Source organism: Microtus ochrogaster, chromosome 18 (genome assembly GCF_000317375.1).
Source record: "Microtus ochrogaster isolate Prairie Vole_2 chromosome 18, MicOch1.0, whole genome shotgun sequence".
NCBI lineage: Eukaryota > Metazoa > Chordata > Mammalia > Rodentia > Cricetidae > Microtus > Microtus ochrogaster.
The window spans coordinates 26,708,165-26,726,422 of record NC_022020.1 but is presented as its reverse complement, the minus strand read 5'-3'; the positions used below and the strand labels follow the sequence as shown (position 1 = coordinate 26,726,422).

The 18,258-nt window shown below is 48.1% G+C and overlaps 1 protein-coding gene across 2 annotated transcripts; it reads left to right on the top strand.

Moving 5' to 3' along the window:
- Positions 1–4,735: 4,735 nt before the first annotated feature.
- On the top strand, positions 4,736–17,201 carry Gnpda1 (glucosamine-6-phosphate deaminase 1). Of its 2 annotated transcripts, none has more exons than XM_005356021.3 (7): positions 4,736–4,811; positions 5,431–5,560; positions 8,777–8,878; positions 11,813–11,995; positions 12,405–12,589; positions 14,549–14,723; positions 15,744–17,201. In XM_005356021.3, the coding sequence occupies exons 2-7, from the start codon at positions 5,437–5,439 to the stop codon at positions 15,842–15,844; spliced, it is 870 nt and encodes a 289-aa protein (XP_005356078.1). In that variant the 5' UTR covers positions 4,736–4,811; positions 5,431–5,436; the 3' UTR covers positions 15,845–17,201. The 2 variants fall into 2 exon arrangements, with proteins under 2 accessions (XP_005356078.1, XP_013205077.1); XM_013349623.2 differs by lacking the exon at positions 4,736–4,811 and adding an exon at positions 4,922–5,093.
- The last annotated feature ends 1,057 nt before the right edge of the window (positions 17,202–18,258 follow it).

The following is an 18,258-nucleotide window of genomic DNA, read 5'->3' as shown; positions in this document are numbered from 1 at the left end:
CTCTTGTAGACCAGGCTGGTCTCGAACTCACAGAGATCCGCCTGCCTCTGCCTCCCGAGTGCTGGGATTAAAGGCGTGCGCCACCACCGCCCGGCAGTCTTTTTATTTTAAAGAAGCTGATTATCCCAGACATTTGTTCCAGTGATACAAAGCTGATACACAGAGCTAGCATACATGAGAACACTTTATGACTTATCATATCTGTGAGCATTACAGCTTGAATGGAAAGGTCTCCTAGAAGCTGGGAGCCAAGGAATACCACAAAGTCACACTGCACGACAAACCTCACACAAGAGATTTATTGGGAGGGAAAAACCAGGAGGGTGGCTGTCTGCTCCATCGAGAAACCACGGCAACTCAACAGGACATGGGGCTTATATAGAGTTTCTTGGGAAAGGGGGTGGAATTTTTCAAGGTGGATATTGGTGGGATTTCATATCCAGAGGTTGGACATTTTACTCTATAGGATGGGGGCAGGGTCCAGCAGCTGGGGCAGTTACAGTAGTCTGTGGGTGGAACCTGGCGGTTAGAGGTCCTTGAGGGAGGGGCTTACAATATTACTACAGTAAAATGGATGAAACAACCATACTAAAGGGAGTACAGAGAAAGCACTTGCTTGCTTAAATATCTTTGGCAATGAATGGAGCTTATCACCATCTTAAAGCCCAGAGCAGTTGCACGTAGCCCCGTACTCTTTGATGCACCTGTTTCCCGGGGGTTGTATGGGTTAGCAATCCTGATGCTGTTTTGTACTAGAATTGAGCAGTTAAACTGATGGGCGGCAGATAGCATCTAAAAGTATGTTTATAAGACGAAATATTACTGTCTAAAGAGGAAATTCTGACCCATTCTCCAACACGAGCAACCCAGGTAGATAGACACTGTTATATGAAAGAAGCCAATGTAGATAGACACTGTTATATGAAAGAAGCCAATGTACTGAGATTAGCCTTCTGAATCCCAGCCAGGGTAACTCCATAGGATGTAAGCTGTGAGTTATCTGATCTACTTCCCAGACTGCCAGGAAAACAAGACATCCTCCCCACAGTCAAACAGTGCCTGCTGAGACCAGCAGAATCCCCGATAAGAGAAAGGGCAGAGTACACGCGAGAAGATACTTTAACCTGTCTGACCCTGCTGCCTGTGTTGTACTAACACTGGGCAGTTCTCAAAGCACTTGCACATAGAACACAGAGGCTTAGTAGACATTGGCGTGTGTGTGTGTGTGTGTGTGTGTGTGTGTGTGTGTGTGTGTGATCAGCTCACCACTCTGTACGGAATCCCATTAAATTCATTTTACTCCACAGGTAAGCTTGTATGAGTCATTCTTGGGGCTGTTGGTGCCATCTCGATTTGGAGGCAGACATTAATTTGACATTTCCCCTGGAGAGTCACCCAGCAGCCCAGCACAAAGGAACACATTACGCACTGTTTACTGACATGAACAATCTAGAATAGCCTAAGACCAAAGGCAGTAGAAAAGTAGCTATCAGGGACTGGGGATGGGTGGGCAGGGCTGGGCAAAGAGGAAATGGGAAGTTGTTCTTCGTGGGTGTACACTTCCAGTTTGGCCAGATGAAAAAGTTCAGGGTTGGAGCCTAGAGGCACGGACCTGTAATCCCAGCTCTTGGGGAGCTAACGTGGGAGGACCAAGAGTACAAGACCCTGAGCTGGGGGATGCATAGCTCAGTGGCAGAGCTCTTAGCAAGCAAGCATAAAGTCCTGGGTTCAACCTCCAGGACCTCAAAAGAGGGAGTGAGAGTGTGTGTGTGTGTGTGTGTGTGTGTGTGTGCGCGCGTGCGCGCGCGCTCAGAGTCAGCCTGGGCTCTGTAGCAAGACCCTGTCTCTAAAATAACAACAACAACAACATTCTAGAGGTTGAGTGTACCGCATTGTGAATCCATTTAACACTCCTGTAGGTGATACAAAGACCATTTGCTCGAGTTACTACCTCAAGCGCATGAGCATTTCTGACTACTCCCCAGGCTGGCTCCAGGTTTCCAGGCTTAACAAAGGCCAGATGCTGGCTCCCTCCAGGAGGGATAATTCAAGGGAGATGGAGTCAGCTGCAGAGTCACCCTCTTTTGGGAACGGTCTGGATGTAGATGCTGCAGTTCAGGCCTGTGCTTCTCATGCCTTTGGAGATCAGCGCCAGAACTTCCATGTGGGACATCTGCCGTCCTCATAATGAGGTGCAATTTCTGATTAAATTTAAAAGTAGTTTAAAATGTATCGACTTTAGGGAGGCCAGAACCAAATCCCTTAGATTGTAAAGGTGTCTACTCTGTGGACTCTACCACATCTGAAGCAGACAAGAATGTCATACATACAGTCAGTGGAAGAGGCAGATGAACCCCTGGGTCTATCCACAGTAGAACTAGTCAAGAGAACTAAATATAGCCACTGTATACATGAACGACATGACCACTCTCTAAAATGGTTAAGGGAAAGGTTTTTCTTGTAGATGTGAGAGAACAGCTAGAGGTATCTGGAGGAGTCTTGAGCAGAGAGAGAGAGAAGTAGACTGGGCATGGCCAGCAGACTGGACATGGCCAGCAGACTGGACATGGCCAGCAGACTGGACATGGCCAGCAGACTGGACATGGCCAGGGCTGTCTGTGAGAGAGGGGGAATAGCAGGGGATGAGAATAGAAAACAAACCTAGTGGGAATAGCAAGGTTATAAGGAGAATGAGTAACTGTGTGTGTTGGGAGCCGCTGTGAACTGAAAGCAATTTAGGGTAGAGGAGAACACGGTGAGAAAGGCTAGGTTGCTAGCATGGACTTTGAAACATTTGACAGGTATTTGTGATACCAGCACGTGGTCTGATATACTGATAGCCCCCCCCCCCAGGTAGCCATGTGTCCCTTCTGCCAGAGGGAAGGGAAATGACTCATTTTTTGGCAGATGGGAACCAGTTTCACAAGTTCCTGAGGAATGCTGGCTTTTCTCTAACCACCAGAAATCCTCCTACAGTCCAGGTTGAGTTTGTTTCTGGATATTTGGACAGTCTTTTTGAAATTTGGGGAACTGGAATTCCCTTTGGACCTAACAGCACCTCATTGTTTGAGGAAGGCTGTAGTGGCATTTCAATTGTATTTTAATAAATAAAGCCTGCCTGAAGATCTGAGAGTAAAACAGTCCTATTGGTCAGCCTGATAGACCGGGTAATGATAACACACATCTTTAATCCCAGTAGCCACAATGACACAGACCTTTAATCCCAGTAGCCACACTAGTTGCCATAGAAACCGGGCAGTTCATGTCTTTAATCCCAGTGGTGCACGCCTTTAATCCCAGCCCTAGAGAGGATTATAAAACGGGAGGAGACAGCTCTCAGACGTAGTCTCATTCTGAGATTCCTGAAGGCAGGATTGCCATTGTCAGACTAAGGTCAAGGTAAGAGGCGGTGTTTTGCTTTTCGGATCTTCAGATTGAAGCAGGTGTGTTTTAGATCTGAGGCAAGGGGTGGTGGTGGGGAATGACACAATGACACGCGGCCAGACACAGGCAGTTCCAGGACTGTCTGATTAAAGCAAGCTGTAGTTAGAACTACAGTGGCCAGTGGGTTATCTCTCCCCAAGCTGGGCTTTCAGAGAGTAGCTTCTCACTGGCTTTTGAGATCCCTTTTTTGGGGGTACAGTTAGGGTTGATAGAAAACAACTGTAGAGATAATAGACCTTCAGCACCTGGACAGAAGAGTAAGGGACCAAGGACTCAAGGCTTAGGAAACAAACTTATTCCTATAAAGTTTGGAGACTTAATAACTAAGTATAACAATGTGGCTCCTTAACAATAGTGTGGTGCCTGTTTTGGTTTCCCATGTGGTGGCTCATGCCTTTAATCCTAGCACTCAGGAAAAGAGAGGCAGAGCTATCTTTGTGAGTTCAAAGTCAGCCTGGTCTACATAGTTTCAGGACAGGCAGGGCTATAGAATGGCAAGGACCCTCCTTACCCTCCTTGTTCTGATTTCCATCTCTGGCTGGCTAACACACAAGAATTTCGACGTAAGTAACTAGCCTGACTACTGGCAAGGGAACAATAGTTCCCCCTCCGAGAGGCTTCACAAATGAGGTGATTGAAAGGGCAGTGAATGTACCTTCCTCCGGCTTCCTTGTGACCTGAGCATAGGAGGGAGCCTTTGACTGCTGACGTCTCTCTGTTCCACTGTGCGATCACGAGTCTGCACAGCCAAACCTTTAAAAAGTCTCCTTTTTCAAGGTCAGAATTCTGTGGATAAGGAAAAAAGCTCATACTCATAACCAGATTTAGCTGCAGATTAAGCCCTGTCAAAAGTCCCTTGAAAGCAGTGCTCAGGTAGACTGCACCTCTCCTAAGGCCAACATGGGGCAACTCCTTATCCAGAACTGCTGCTCTGCTTGTGTGCACCCCACCCTAGGCTGAGGGGGACCACGGTCGCACAGTCAGCAGCCAGAGTCACGGTCCACTTCGCACTTAAACATCTAAGTTTGCACAGACACACACACACACTTTGCACTTCACACACAAGCACTTCACACACACATTTTGCACTACACACACACACACTTTGCACTACACACACGCGCGCGCACACACACACACTTTGCACTACACATACGCGCGCGCGCACACACACACACACACACACACACACACACACACACACTCGCCTCCACCCCCAGGTCAGGAGACCGCAAGCTCAGCAGCGCGGCAGGGCTGGGCCGCCCTGAGTCAGCTGGCGGCGCGCGCACCGCGTGACCCGCGGCCACGTGACCCGCGCGGGCCCAGCCGCCAGTGCTGTAACCTTCGCAGCCGCGGGAAGCGTGCATGTAAGTGGATACGATCCAGCCGGAGCCCCCGACCCCCGGACCTGGGTCACTGGCGGGCCGAGGGGCAGCGCGAGCGCAGTCTGGGCCGGGGACGGATGGCAAGCCACTTGCCCTCCTGCCGCAGACTTATCTGTATCCCTTGGTACTTTGGGGGAAACTAAGGACCCAGGAAGCACCCTCCCCCCTCTGCAGCACTTGCCGCCTCCTCCTCTAGTGCCCCAAGGTGACCCCGTGGCACCTCTGGTAGCGAAGGGAGCTCGAGACAGAGAGAACCCGGCCTGGGTGAGGATGAGGATGTGGGCAGGAACGGGCCCTGCTGCTAGGTGACTCCATGCTGTGTGGTTCCAGTGCCCTATCGTGAGATCGAGGAGGCACTGACCCACCCCGTTTACTCAGGAAGGAAAGGGTCCAGAAAATTCTGGGGCGTTGGGTGGTCCTCCCCAGCCAAGGATGGCCCCACAATACTGCCTCCTGGTGGTCAGTGAAGGCACCCGGCCTAGCCTGTTCACCTGTGAGCTGGGAGAAGGCTGTTGCCAGGCTAGAGAGACTCTGTCCCCCTCCCCGGCCTTCTCTGCCCCCTGCCCTTCCCTTAATTCAGCCTGTTATCTCCATGCTGCAGGACGAGATGAAGCTCATTATCCTGGACCACTATTCCCAGGCCAGCGAGTGGGCTGCCAAGTACATTAGGAACCGCATCATCCAGTTTAACCCAGGGCCTGACAAGTACTTCACCTTGGGGCTCCCCACCGGTATGCTGTGGGAAAGGGGGTGGTGTGCCGAGGGGCGGACAGAGGTCGCTGGAGCCCTTTAAAGGGGTCAGGATCATGGGCTCACTTAGCCCAGAGACTTTAAAAGATGGATTAAAATGCTGTTGCCCTGGTGTCCTCCCCGTAGAGAAGAAAGGCACCGGGCTTGCTTTAGTGCTGCCTATTCCAGCAAAATCCTGGAACAGAAGGAGTCTCGGTGAGGCAGTGTTAGTCCTGAGAAAAACCAATTCCACGACCAATTAAAGCAAGCCTTATTAAAAGGTGCACCAGGAACTAGCCAGCCGGCTGCTTCTGGAACCCAAAGTTGGGATTTCAGAAGGCAACATTGGAAGTGAAGAAGACAAGGCTTCTATAGATCTCAGGGGTAGGGGTTCCAGATTGGGGGAGGCCATAGGCAGGGTGATGGGAACAGAATATAACAGGTGGTCAAAGCAAGGAAATCACAAATGGAGTTATAACAAGGTCGTAGAGGGTCGTATAACGTTTTGAAACAAATGTAGGGTCTCGAGATGGTTATAAACAACTTTTTGAAACAAACACCCGATTGCCATTCCTGGGACAGGCAGCACAAAGCCATTTGTAGTTAAGGTTACAAGTGGGGCATAACCTAATCCTTGAGAAACAGAGATTTAATCATAAACAGGAATGAAGCTAGTTCATCTTTACTATAAGATGGCTTGTAAGCCTAGGATAGAGGCAGGCTGGTTCCTTAGCAGTAGTGGCATCCTAACTCAACCCTGGTGCCCTGAGATGTTCATTTTATGGGGTTAATTTCTGTTCTCTGCATGTAGGGGGTACTAGCTAAGTACTGGTCATGGGAGAATTGAGAAGTTAGTCATTCAAATAATTTTCCATAAAACTTAATTGATTATAAAACCCAATGTCTTCTGAAAAAACAATGTTACCTTTACAGGGAGATACTTTGGTCCAGTGCCTCAAAAAAGTATCCTAAATATTTCTTTCCCAAGTGGGGATATTGGTCTTCGTGGTTTTGTTTGGCCCATCCACAAGAAAGAGGCCTTCAGACTTTTGCAGTAAATAATATAGCAGCAAATGTTTCAGCTTCAATATTATAGCTCCTTATTCTGCCGCTGTAGATAGGAAAACAGCCGCAGACAATATGCATATGAATGTGTAGCTTTGTCAATAAAACTTTATTTGTAGACATTGATGTAATTTTTATATGTCATGAAATAGTCTTTTGATTTTTAAAAACTATATTAAAAGTTTAAGACCATTCTTAGGACTGGGGAGATGGCTCAGCAGTTAAGAGCACCGCTGTCTTGTGGAGGACCCGAGTTCAGTTCCCGGCACCCATATTAGTATGCTCACAACTCTCTGTAACTCCAGCTCCAGGAGCTGCAGGGCCTCTTTAGGAGTCTGTAGCTGCCTGCACTCACACATACATGTAATTGAGAGGGAATCTTTTGTTTTTTGTTTCTTGAGACAGGGTCTCACTAGGTAGCCTTGGCTGGCTTGGAGCTGGCTATGTAGACCAGACTGGTCTCAAACTCAGAGAGATCCACCGACCTCTCTCCCTAGTGCTGGGATTAAAGGTGTGTGCTACCATGCCTGGCAAGTAAGTACTTTTAGCTGCTGAGCCTCCTCTCCATTTCCACTCAGTAGATGAGTCTTTGAGTGCCTGCTGTAAGCCAGGCAGTTAAGGTTCTAGGGATAAAGCAACAACACTTAAAAAAAAAAAAAAAAAGAACATAAATTCCTACTTCCCAAAGCTTAAATTATAGTGGGGAGAGAGAGGGTAAACAAGTTAATTAGCAAAATGTAGAGTATTTTAGGAGGGAACAGAAGAGAAAAGCAGCACAGGAGAAGGCTGGGGAGTGTGCTTAGTGGGAAGCTGTGTCAGATGTGGGGGCAGAGAAGGCCTCTGGGAAAGCCCAAAGAAGTGAGCTAGCCATGAAGTTGCTAGAAGGAAGAGCACGGCCTATAGAGAGGACTGGGTGGAAAGGCCCTGAGGTGAAGGCCAAGGCAGGCTTGGGCAGTCTCTGTGAGATTAGTTATTATGGGGCAGAAAGGAGACGTTGGTGGATTTTGGAAAGGAGTGATGATCTTGGCTGGATGAGGTTGAGTTTTTCCCTTCTATATCTTTTTAGTTTAAAATTTTTTTCAAATATTTAAAAGAATTGAAATCAGCAGTATGGTATCTTTGCCTAGAATCACCAATTAATATTGTAGCACCTTTACTTTTTTCTCTGGTTCTTGTTCTCTGTCTACCCTTACAAAATTTGTTGTTGCTGGGCGGAGGTGGCGCACGCCTTTAATCCCAGCACTTGGGAGGCAGAGGCAGGCGGATCTCTGTGAGTTTGAGACCAGCCTGGTCTACAGAGCTAGTTCCAGAACAGGCTCCAAAGCCACAGAGAAATCCTGTCTCGAAAAACCAAAAAAAAAATTTCTTGTTGGAGTCATGTGACAGTCAGTTCCAGACATTGTGACCCTTTACCCTAAATCTTGCGGGCCTTACCTCCCAGGAATGAGGACAGTTGTTGATAGCCCTAAGGCCCAGTCTGCACAGCATTCTGCAGTATCCTCTAATACACAGCCTGTGTTCAGAACCTTTCCCCAGGAGTCTACATGAGTTTTTATTCTTCTCCTTGTCTGTAGGCCTGGTTAGGGACTAATCTTGTGTCTTCAAGACTCCCCCGTTGGCCACACCCTCATCTCAGAAAGTTAGTTTTTAGTTAACCCAGTATCCAATCAGGGTTCTTGTATGTTTGTTCTTTTTTCTGCCATGTAGCTGGAGATGGGGCCCATCTCTGTGCCATGCCCTCAGCTCGGCTCTTCCATCTTTTACCATCTTGTGGTCCTGTCTTCTTTGCTTACCTGTTCATGAAACTCAACCCAGGACTTTTGCTATTGTTCTGATAAGTCTTCCCCGAACTCTGAAGCACAGCTTACATCTCTGCTGTGTCCCCATTTCTGCACAGTGGTCTCTCTCTTCTAGGGTAGTTGCCTCTGTCTTCCCATAGTTGATGTTTGTAGAACATCACATCAGGAATCGAGTGTGGCAGTCACTCAGATACTGGCTAGTGACCTCTGTAGCTGACAGACACCCTCACTGTCCTGACTCCTGGAATATAACAGTCTAATGGGCGCTAGACACCAGCTCACAGTAGATGGATGGTAGGTGGGGCTGGAGCATAGAGGGGACTGCAGATCTGACGTTCCTAATGCTTCTTGCAGGGAGCACCCCACTTGGCTGCTACCAGAAGCTGATCGAGTACTATAAGAATGGAGACCTTTCCTTTAAATACGTGAAAACCTTCAACATGGATGAGTATGTGGGTGAGTGTTCTTCATGTTCTTCCCAGCGCTAGGGGCATCATGCTCCCTCTCACGGACTCAGCTTGGAGAGAGAGGAATGTCTTAGAGGTGATTGTCTCTGGCAGCTTGGCTTTACCCGGCTGTACGATGGGACTCACCTTAGTAGTTAGGGTAACAGAGGCCATGATTGGTGCAGAGGCTTACTGTGCATAGCAGATGCTTTAGCAAATACTTAATAACTATGAAGGTGCCTTCCCCTCTCTTGGTCCCCCACTCCCTGCCATTTCTCTTTGGACACCTGCAGATGAGATTCTGGAGTCCAGGTTCTGTGTGTGGCCTGTTTGCTCACATGTGTCCTTCAGCTTCTTTCTGACCCCTTGGTGAAGGCTGAGACTTGTGCCTTTGGTCCTCTGTCCTTGCCTCCTGCTACCCTGTGGTTTCATTTTAAAGGTTAAAAAACAAACAAGCAAACAAACAGAAACCTAATAAAGTAAACATTAACCATCTTCAAAACTGGGGGTTTTGAAGTAGCCCAACTACTGGGTTAGGGAAAGGGTGGATAAGGCAGGGGGTTGATTTAGCCCAGAGAACTGAGGGCAGCCTGGGAAACACAGGCATTTCTGGCTGAAAAGCACAAAACCAAGGCTGGAGGGGTGGTTCAGTGGTTAGGAACACATACCGGCTTTAATTCCAGCACTAGGAAGGCAGAAGCCGTAGGATCTCAGTGAGTTTAAGGTCAGCCTGTTCTGCACAGCAAGATCCAGATAGCCAGGGTGACACAGAGAGACCCTGTCTCAATCCCACTCCCTGCTAGAGAAGGAACATATACTGCTCTTGCAGAGAACCCAAGTTCAGTTCCCAGCACCCACATCAGGTGGCTTACAACCTCCTGTCACTCCAGCTCCACAGGACCTAACACTTTCTTCTGCCTCTGTGGGCACTACACCCGTACCCCTGCCCCAGCCGCCACAGACACCTTTTTCTTGAGCACGTGTTAATGTTGAGTTCAACGCATTCACACCACTGTGACCCCTTGTCAGAACTCTCACCCTGCAGAGCTGAGACTTCCTGTCAAACTGCTCCCCAGTTTTCCTTCTCTCAAGGTGCTGGAAACCACTGTGTTCGCTCTGTTCCCCAGAACCTGACTTCTCCAGGCACCCCATGTGAGTCAGGTCACGGATACGCTTGGCTGTTTGTGCCTGGCTTCTTCACATAGCATTCATTCATTTATGGTATGGACCAGATGGTTTTTGTTTCCCCTTTTGGGTTTTTTTTTTTTTTTTTTGAAATAGGATCCTGCTGTGTATCCCAAATTGGCCTGGAACTTGTGATCTTCCCACTTTTCCTCTCAAGTCACAAGTGTGCCCTGCTGTGCACAGCAATTTATTTATTTCGTCTTAAAGACTAAATATATTTTGAAAATTACCTCTAGGGGGTGTGTGTGTGTGTCTGTGTGTGTCTGTGTGTGTGTATCAGAGGATTGCTTGCTGGAGTCCGTTATGTCCTTCCACCATGTGACGTGGGTCCTGGAGATCGGGCCATCAGCTTGGTGGCAAGCACCTTTACCGGCTGAGCATCTTGCCACCTGTACTTTTTGTTTTTGTTGTTTGTTTATTTTGAGACAAGATCTCACTATATGACCTGGTTTTCCTAGAACCCATTCTATAGATCAGGCTGACCTCAAACTCAAAGATCCACCTGCCTCTGCCTCCCCAGAATTGGGATTAAAGGCATTTGCCACTAACTCTTGGCCAGCCCTACTTGTAAATGTTTTGAGACAAATTTTCCTTTGATTTTGGCATAGCCGAGAATTGAACCCAGCACCTGAGGTATGCATGGCAAGTGTTCTACCCCTGATGAACATTCTTGGTCTCTGATTTAAAACGTTTCAAGTGTTTTGCCACAGGGTCTCACTATGCAGCCTTGGCTGACTTAGAACTTACTGTGTAGATCACATTGGCCTTGAACTCCTAGAGATCCTCCCCCTGCCTTTGTTTCCCTAGTGCTGGTATTAAAGGCTTGACTTTATTTTTTTTAAGATTTATTTATTTATTATGTATACAACATTCTGCCTCGATGTATGCCCGCACGCAAGGGAGGGCGCCAGATCTCAGTACAGATGGTTGTGAGCCACCATGTGGTTGCTGGGAATTGAACTCAGGAACTCTGGAAGAGCAGGCAGTGCTCTTAACCTCTGAGCCATCTCTCCAGCACCCTCTATTTATTATGTATACAACATTCTGCCTCGATGTATGCCCGCACGCCAGAGGAGGGCGCCAGATCTCAGTACAGATGGTTGTGAGCCACCATGTGGTTGCTGGGAATTGAACTCAGGACCTCTGGAAGAGCAGCCAGTGCTCTTAAACCTCTGAGCCATCTCTCCAGCCCCAAGGCTGGACTTTAAATAATCTTCACATTGAGATTATTTTTAAACATCTTTCAGTTTTGAGAAGCTCTGATATTCTCTTCAATCACTTAATGTTCAAGTTGAAGTTCAGACTTAATGGGAAATAATAGAAGCAGGGGTGGGATAGAAGGTCCAGGGTAAAGGATGTGGTCGCATCCATTACCCAAGGACTCGGTCTTCCCACCCAGGTGGGCAAGCAACCTCTAGCTGCAGTGTTCCTAGACTCCATCTTGTGATCATTCCCTTATGAAAAGGTGATGAGTGTGTGCCTCTCTCCAACCCCAAGCTGGTGCAAAGGCTCAAACTGAGGCTCTCACATGCTACTCAAATGCTCTACCACTGAGCTACAGTGGGGATCAGAATGAGATCTCCCAGTTCTCAGCCCACCCCCACCAGTATGCAGTTACAGCCCAGCCCAGCCAGTCCTACATGGCCGGGGTCAGATGGGTGGTCTCCTAAGTGACTCCCAGTGTGATCTCCCAGCATGGCCCTTGGAAGGAGGGCTCGGGCTCAACCCCGGTCTGATCAAGGATCCCCTGACCCCACAGGTCTGCCTCGAGAGCACCCGGAGAGCTACCACTCCTTCATGTGGAATAATTTCTTCAAGCACATTGACATCCACCCTGAAAACACCCACATCCTGGATGGGAACGCAGCTGACCTGCAGGCCGAGTGTGCTGCTTTTGAGGAGAAGATCCAGGCTGCAGGCGGGATCGAACTCTTTGTTGGAGGTGAGCATGGCTCAGAGAGAGGCTCTGTCTTTAGGAAAGAAGAGAAAGGAAAACTAGCTGAGGGGAGGGCAGGAGTTTGCAGGTCCTGCACACTTACAAAGTCAGCCATCCAGGCTGTTGGGTTTGCTGGACTCTGGCTCTGGGCAAGAGGAAGGGAGAAGTAGACTTCCCCAGTCTGGAGCACAAGGGAAGCATTTTACACAGTTCTAGCTGAGGGTGGAGGCAAGTTCCCAGAGTCTGTGCCTCAGGTAGAGGCGGTGGGAAGGGAGGTCACAGCTTGAGGTAGACCTGACTTAGGGCACAGATGAGAGAAGAAATGTAGCTTTCCAAGATTTCAAAGAGAAGGGGAGTCTGTTGTTTTTGAAGTTCTCAGTCTCTGGGACTCATGGCTGCTCTACCATCTCCACAGGCATCGGCCCTGATGGACACATTGCTTTTAACGAGCCGGGCTCCAGTCTAGTGTCCAGGACCCGTGTGAAGACCCTGGCCATGGACACCATCCTGGCCAATGCTAGATTCTTTGATGGTGATCTTGCCAAGGTACCCACCATGGCCCTAACAGTGGGCGTAGGTACTGTGATGGACGCTAAAGAGGTAAGGGTTCAAGGCCTGTCTGCCAGTCTTCGCTAAGGCTGGGGAGAAGGCTTAATTTATTGTTAATTTCAAGCTATACAGGCACCAAGTATATATTTTTATTAACTAACTTTTCATAAATAAAGCTAAAATCGCAACTGGCCTTGACACCGCTTTTCTTCTGCCTTTGGAGATGAGGTCATGCCTGGGGTGAGGGCAATTGTCTGAGCATTTTGTCGATGCCTTAGGGACCAGAGACTGGGCCAGCTGTCTCTGCTACTGTACCTCTTTTATACAGCTGTGGGCAGAAGCTTCCAGCACCACTAGCGGAGAACCAAGACTTTGTACCTGCCTGGGTACTGACCAGACGCTTTTGATCCCTGTGGTTGGTCACTGTTTGAAAGGACTCTGCTCCTGCAGCCCAAGGATGCTCTGTCTGTAGCCCCGTGCTTGAAGGCGATAAATGCCGTTAAATTGATTAGAACGTTTTAGACTGAATTTAGTGACTTTTTTCTCTTAGAAAATCACATATCATTTAATTTTGTTTTTGTGTTCCAGTTTCCTTACTGTGTCTGAATTATATTTTATCTTAATTTTATCTTTCTATTTTTAAAAGGTTTATTTATTTATTATGTATACAGTGTTCTGCCTGCGTGTATGCCTGCAGGTCAGAAGAGGGCAACTGATCTCTTTACAGATGGTTGTGAGCCACTTGTGGTTGCTGGGAATTGAACTCAGGATCATTAGAAAAGAGACAATGCTCTTAACTACTGAGCCATCTCTCCAGCACCCTCATATTTTTCAGAATCTTATTTCTCTTTCTTTTTTTGAGAAAGAGATTCTTTGTTTAGTTGTGGCTGTCCTGAAACTCATTCTGTTACCAGGTGGGCCTTGAACTCACAGAGATCCACCTGCCTCTGCCTCATGAGTGCTGGGATTAAAAGTGTGCGCCATCACCACCTCAGAATGATATTTCTCATTGTGAGTATGTGCATGTGTCTGTATATGTGTGTATGCAATTGCATGTCACAGCATTCTCATGGAGCTCGTGGGACAACTTTTCTGAGTCAGTTCTCTCCTTCCACCACCTGGGACCCAGGGACAGACAGACCTGAGGTTGTCAGGCGTGGCTGCAGGCACCTTTACTTACTGAGCCGTTCGCTGGCTCATGTGTTTGAATTTTAGAAGCACTTCCTTTTCCTTTCCTAGGTATTACACTCAGTGGGAAATAGCTGTAGATCACTTTCCAATGTCTTTGCTCAAGTCGGTGAGAAAGCTTCTAAGTCAGTGGAAAAGTAAGCGTTGGTGAATTAAGGTACCTGGACTTCCACTGGGTGGCCTGAGACAGTCCCTCAGGCTTGGCTCCTGGAAGCACAGGGGTTTGGCGGCTAGGCACACCAGAGTGGACTATGGACTTGGAAAATGGACCAAGGGCAGGATGTAGGGTTTTTAGAACTAAGTCGCCTCCCTGTGCCTCTGTGTTCAGTTCTTTAGAGGGGAGCAGTAGTGGTGCACACCTTAAATCCCAGCACTGGGGAGGCAGGGGCAGACACATCTCTTGAGTTCAAGGCCAGCCTGGTCTACGGAGTGAGTTCTGTGCCAGCCAGAGCTGTGCATAGTGAGACCCTTGTCTTAAATTTTTTATAAAAAGGAAAGGAGCAGTGATTGTGTTGGTCACTCCATGGTGGGGATGGAGGACTTCAGGTGAAAGGGGTCTGCAGAGCTGAGTTCTTTAGGTTGCCTTTCAGCTCGTGTGTCCTTGGTATCTTAGCTCTGGAGCGTCATGGAATGCCACCGCGTCCTTGCTGTCTGTAAACAGAAAACCCCACACCAAGTCACACGAGCACCTCCAATGATCTGAACTGGAAAGAGCAGATACAGGGGCAGTCTTTGTGAGGGTCGACCTCGGGCCCACAGATAACTCCCACCAGGGCTCGCCAAGCTGCACACCCCATCACTGGCCTGTCTTCTGGTCCCCAGGTGATGATCCTCATCACAGGTGCGCACAAGGCTTTTGCTCTGTACAAAGCCATCGAGGAGGGCGTGAACCACATGTGGACTGTGTCCGCCTTCCAGCAGCATCCCCGTACCGTGTTTGTGTGTGACGAGGACGCCACCTTGGAGCTCAAAGTCAAGACCGTCAAGTATTTCAAAGGTGAGGCTCTGGCAGTGGAGAAAGTCCTGGGCAGTCTTGAGAGGGAGGGAGGGAGGAAGGCAGAGAGGGAGGGAGGGAGAGAGGGAGGGGTGGATCTGGCTTTCATTCTGGGTTTTCTTTGCTTTGCTTTATTTATTTGAGTCAGGGTCTTACTGTGTAGCTCTGGCTGACCTAGCTTTGTAGACCAGGCTGGTATTGAACTCACAGAGATCTGTCTGCCTCAGCCTCCTGAGTGCTGGAATTAGAGGCATTACTACCATGTCCAATTTATTCTGGGCATTTTAATCAGCACCTATTTTTTTTTTAATGTGGGGGGGTATGTGTGAATTCTGGGTATCGAACTTAGATGGCGAGGCTTGTACAACAAGCACCTTTACCCATTGAATTATCTTGCTGGCCCACCACCTACGATCTCAATAATAATCCAACCCTACCATTCTACTATATGGTCATTCCTTTTTCTGTCCATGATTGGAAGGCTCTGTGTCTGGAGATCGTGACTGAGGGAGGAGACAAAAAGATGTAGTCACAGACCATAGGGCTGCAGTAACCTCACAAGATGTGAAGCCTCAGGTTTCCTCCGTCAGGCATCAGACGGGCATTCCTCCTGTAGCTGGGACACTACACCTGTAGCTGGACACTAGACCAGCTATCTAGGGATCCGTGTTTCCTTTGTTTCAGGATGCCTGCTAGGACAGCTGTAGCTTTTCTAGAGCGCCTGCCCAGTAATTGTAAAACCCTAGTTGTAAGAAACTTACATGACAATCCTCACTCATTAAGCAGCTAAATTAGAATTTGCCCTTTGCTAAAAAGACTAATCTTTAACAGCCCACTCCCACCCTGATAGGGCTGACACAGCTGTGAGCTCTGTCACTCCACAGAACGAACTATGTTTAGTGTTTGGAGGTCACAGAGATCAAGGTCCTCTTGGGACCACTTGAGCCTCTCTGTGTTCCTCTTGGCAGTTGTAACATTGGCCTCCACCTGCATTGAATACTGTTTGCTTTCAATTTGTTACAGGTTTAATGCTTGTTCATAACAAGTTGGTGGACCCCCTGTACAGTATCAAGGAGAAGGAAATTCAGAAAAACCAGACTACTAAGAAGCCATATAGCGACTAGCCTGTGCCAACTCACCGAATACCTCAGAGGAACAGGCAGGTCTCTCTGGAACTTGTAAGAGAGTAGAATTACTTTGCTTCAGTTCCCTATGGTCACTGCAGACCCGTGGCTAGGCACATACTGGCTAGGGAGTTTAGCTATGGGGAACATTGCTTATACCTTCTTTTTCAGTCCTGGGGTTTGAACCTAGGGCCTGGCATATGCCAGGTAAGTGTTCTACTAACTGAGCTGTGTCCCCAACCTTCTGCACCTTTTCGTGATTTATTTTTGTAAAATAGAGATGATTTCCATCATTGACTGTCATTATACCCAAGTGAAGACTCTCACCTCTCCATCTGCCCCTACACACATGGCCAACACACTCCCATCGAGAAGCCCTGACTGTATGTGTGCTTGCTCTTGAGTGGGCTTGTGCACTTTGGAGTCTTGAGGGTCCCTCTTCCACAGGTTTGCTCATTGAGAATCTTTGTTCTGAAGACCACACTTCCAGAACCTGAATTATGCACAAGGAAGCACCTTTCCTGTAGGAACCAAGTCCCTGAGGGAGAAGCCTATCCCTTGCTCCCATTGCCTGGATCTTCTCTTCTTGCTATCAATAGCTAGCCTTTCTGTAAACAGGCTTTCTGGGTAGGTTTGGACATGGGGTGAGGGGCTAAGGTGGCTTTCATAGATAAACTCAGAGTTCCCAAAGTCCAGCCATGCCTTGTTCTCCCTCAAGGTTCCAACACGAGAAAGGTGGAAGCCCTTTTCCCATCAGAGCTGTGTTTTTCTCGAAGGATTCTTATACACTCCCTAGTAAGGAGGTCCACTCGGGTGGTAGACATGCCCATGATTTCAGTGTTGTTTACCCAAGATGGAGAGCCGGAACCCGCACACACGTGCTGTGCTCTCCTGCTTCCTCAGAGCTGAGCGACAAGATTACACACAGGCTAATACTGTCTCCTCACACCACCTGTGATCCCCCCACCTCTCAGGCTTGCGAGGTGTCCTCAGATGGTCTCAGCATCAGAAATACAACCCTTGCCTACTTGTCCTTCAAGCCCCCTTCCCAGGCTCTTCTGCTCTCCCTGTGTTTATATTCTCCAGCCTCAGTGGAGTGGTCACTGCCTCCTGCTTTGTCTTTGTACCTGTTGAAGCAACAGCTGCCTATTTCCAGGACAGGTTTTGAGGTCCTGACAGCCCCTCTAGAATCCTGGGACAGGTTTTGAGGCCCTGGCACCCCTCTAGAAGTACTGTGTTTAGTACCAGCATTTTGTCTCGTTTTTGTATGTGATCATGCTGTCATTCTTTGCTAAGATAATGGATCAGTAGACTTGTTTACAATGTGATATTTTCTATTAAATCTAATATTTTCAAATAAGATGTGTCATTTGTGAATTTTGACATTCTCCCGAGTTACTCTTCCATTGCTGTGAAGAGACACCACAACCAAGGCAACTTACAGAAGAAAGAGCATGAATTGGGCACTTGCTCACAGTTTCAGAGGGTCAGCTGGTCATCATGATGGAGTGTGGCGGCAGGCAGGCGTGATGCTGGAGCAGCAGCCGAGAACTTACATCTTATCTGCAAGATGGAGGCAAACAAGGAGAGAGACTAGGCCTGGTGTGGGCTTCTGGAACCTCAAAGCCCATCCCCAGTGACACGCCTCCAATAAGGCCACACCTCCTTTCTAAACAGTCCACCAACTGGGAACCACAATGTTCAAATATATGAGCCTCTGGTGGCCATTCTTACTCAGACCTAACCCAGAGTGCAGAAAGTTATCTTCTGAGGATGTATTTGTATTTGGGCAACCCCTGTAAACATGGTGTTGAGAGGGAAGAGGAGAGTGTGGGTCATGGCAGCCGTCTGCAGCCCGGCTCTTTTTTCTTGTGCTGTCTGGATACTGCACACAGGACAGGCTCTGCACACAGTGCCTACATTTGGAGACCCTGAACGATTAACAGAATGGTACTAAGACAATGGGAAGCTTTTGCTGGGAGCTGGTGTTTATTGTAGTCTGAGGTTGGCGTAAACTGAAAAAGCAAAATGAGTTTAGTGTTTTGGGAAAAGTAAGCTACCACTGAACCCCAATCTCCACCAGGGGAGTAACTGAAAGTCAGTTACAAACAAACAAAAAACTGCTTTCACCACAAAATGCGACCCCTGGTCTAACCAGTTACTGTTTTTGTTACCTGTTTCTTGAGTCAGACTGAACCAAGCTGAGTAGCTGTTGGGTCAACCCACCGAGACGTGATCAGGGTCAGCACCTCTATTTTTAATGACACAGTAACTGCTGCCACCTGCTGGCTATGTTCCTAACAATTCTGGGCAGCTGTGACTTCCAGGCAAATTTTTTTGTTGTTGTTGTTTTGGTTTTTCGAGACAGGGTTTCTCTATAGCTTTGCAGCCTGTCCTGGAACTAGCTCTTGTAG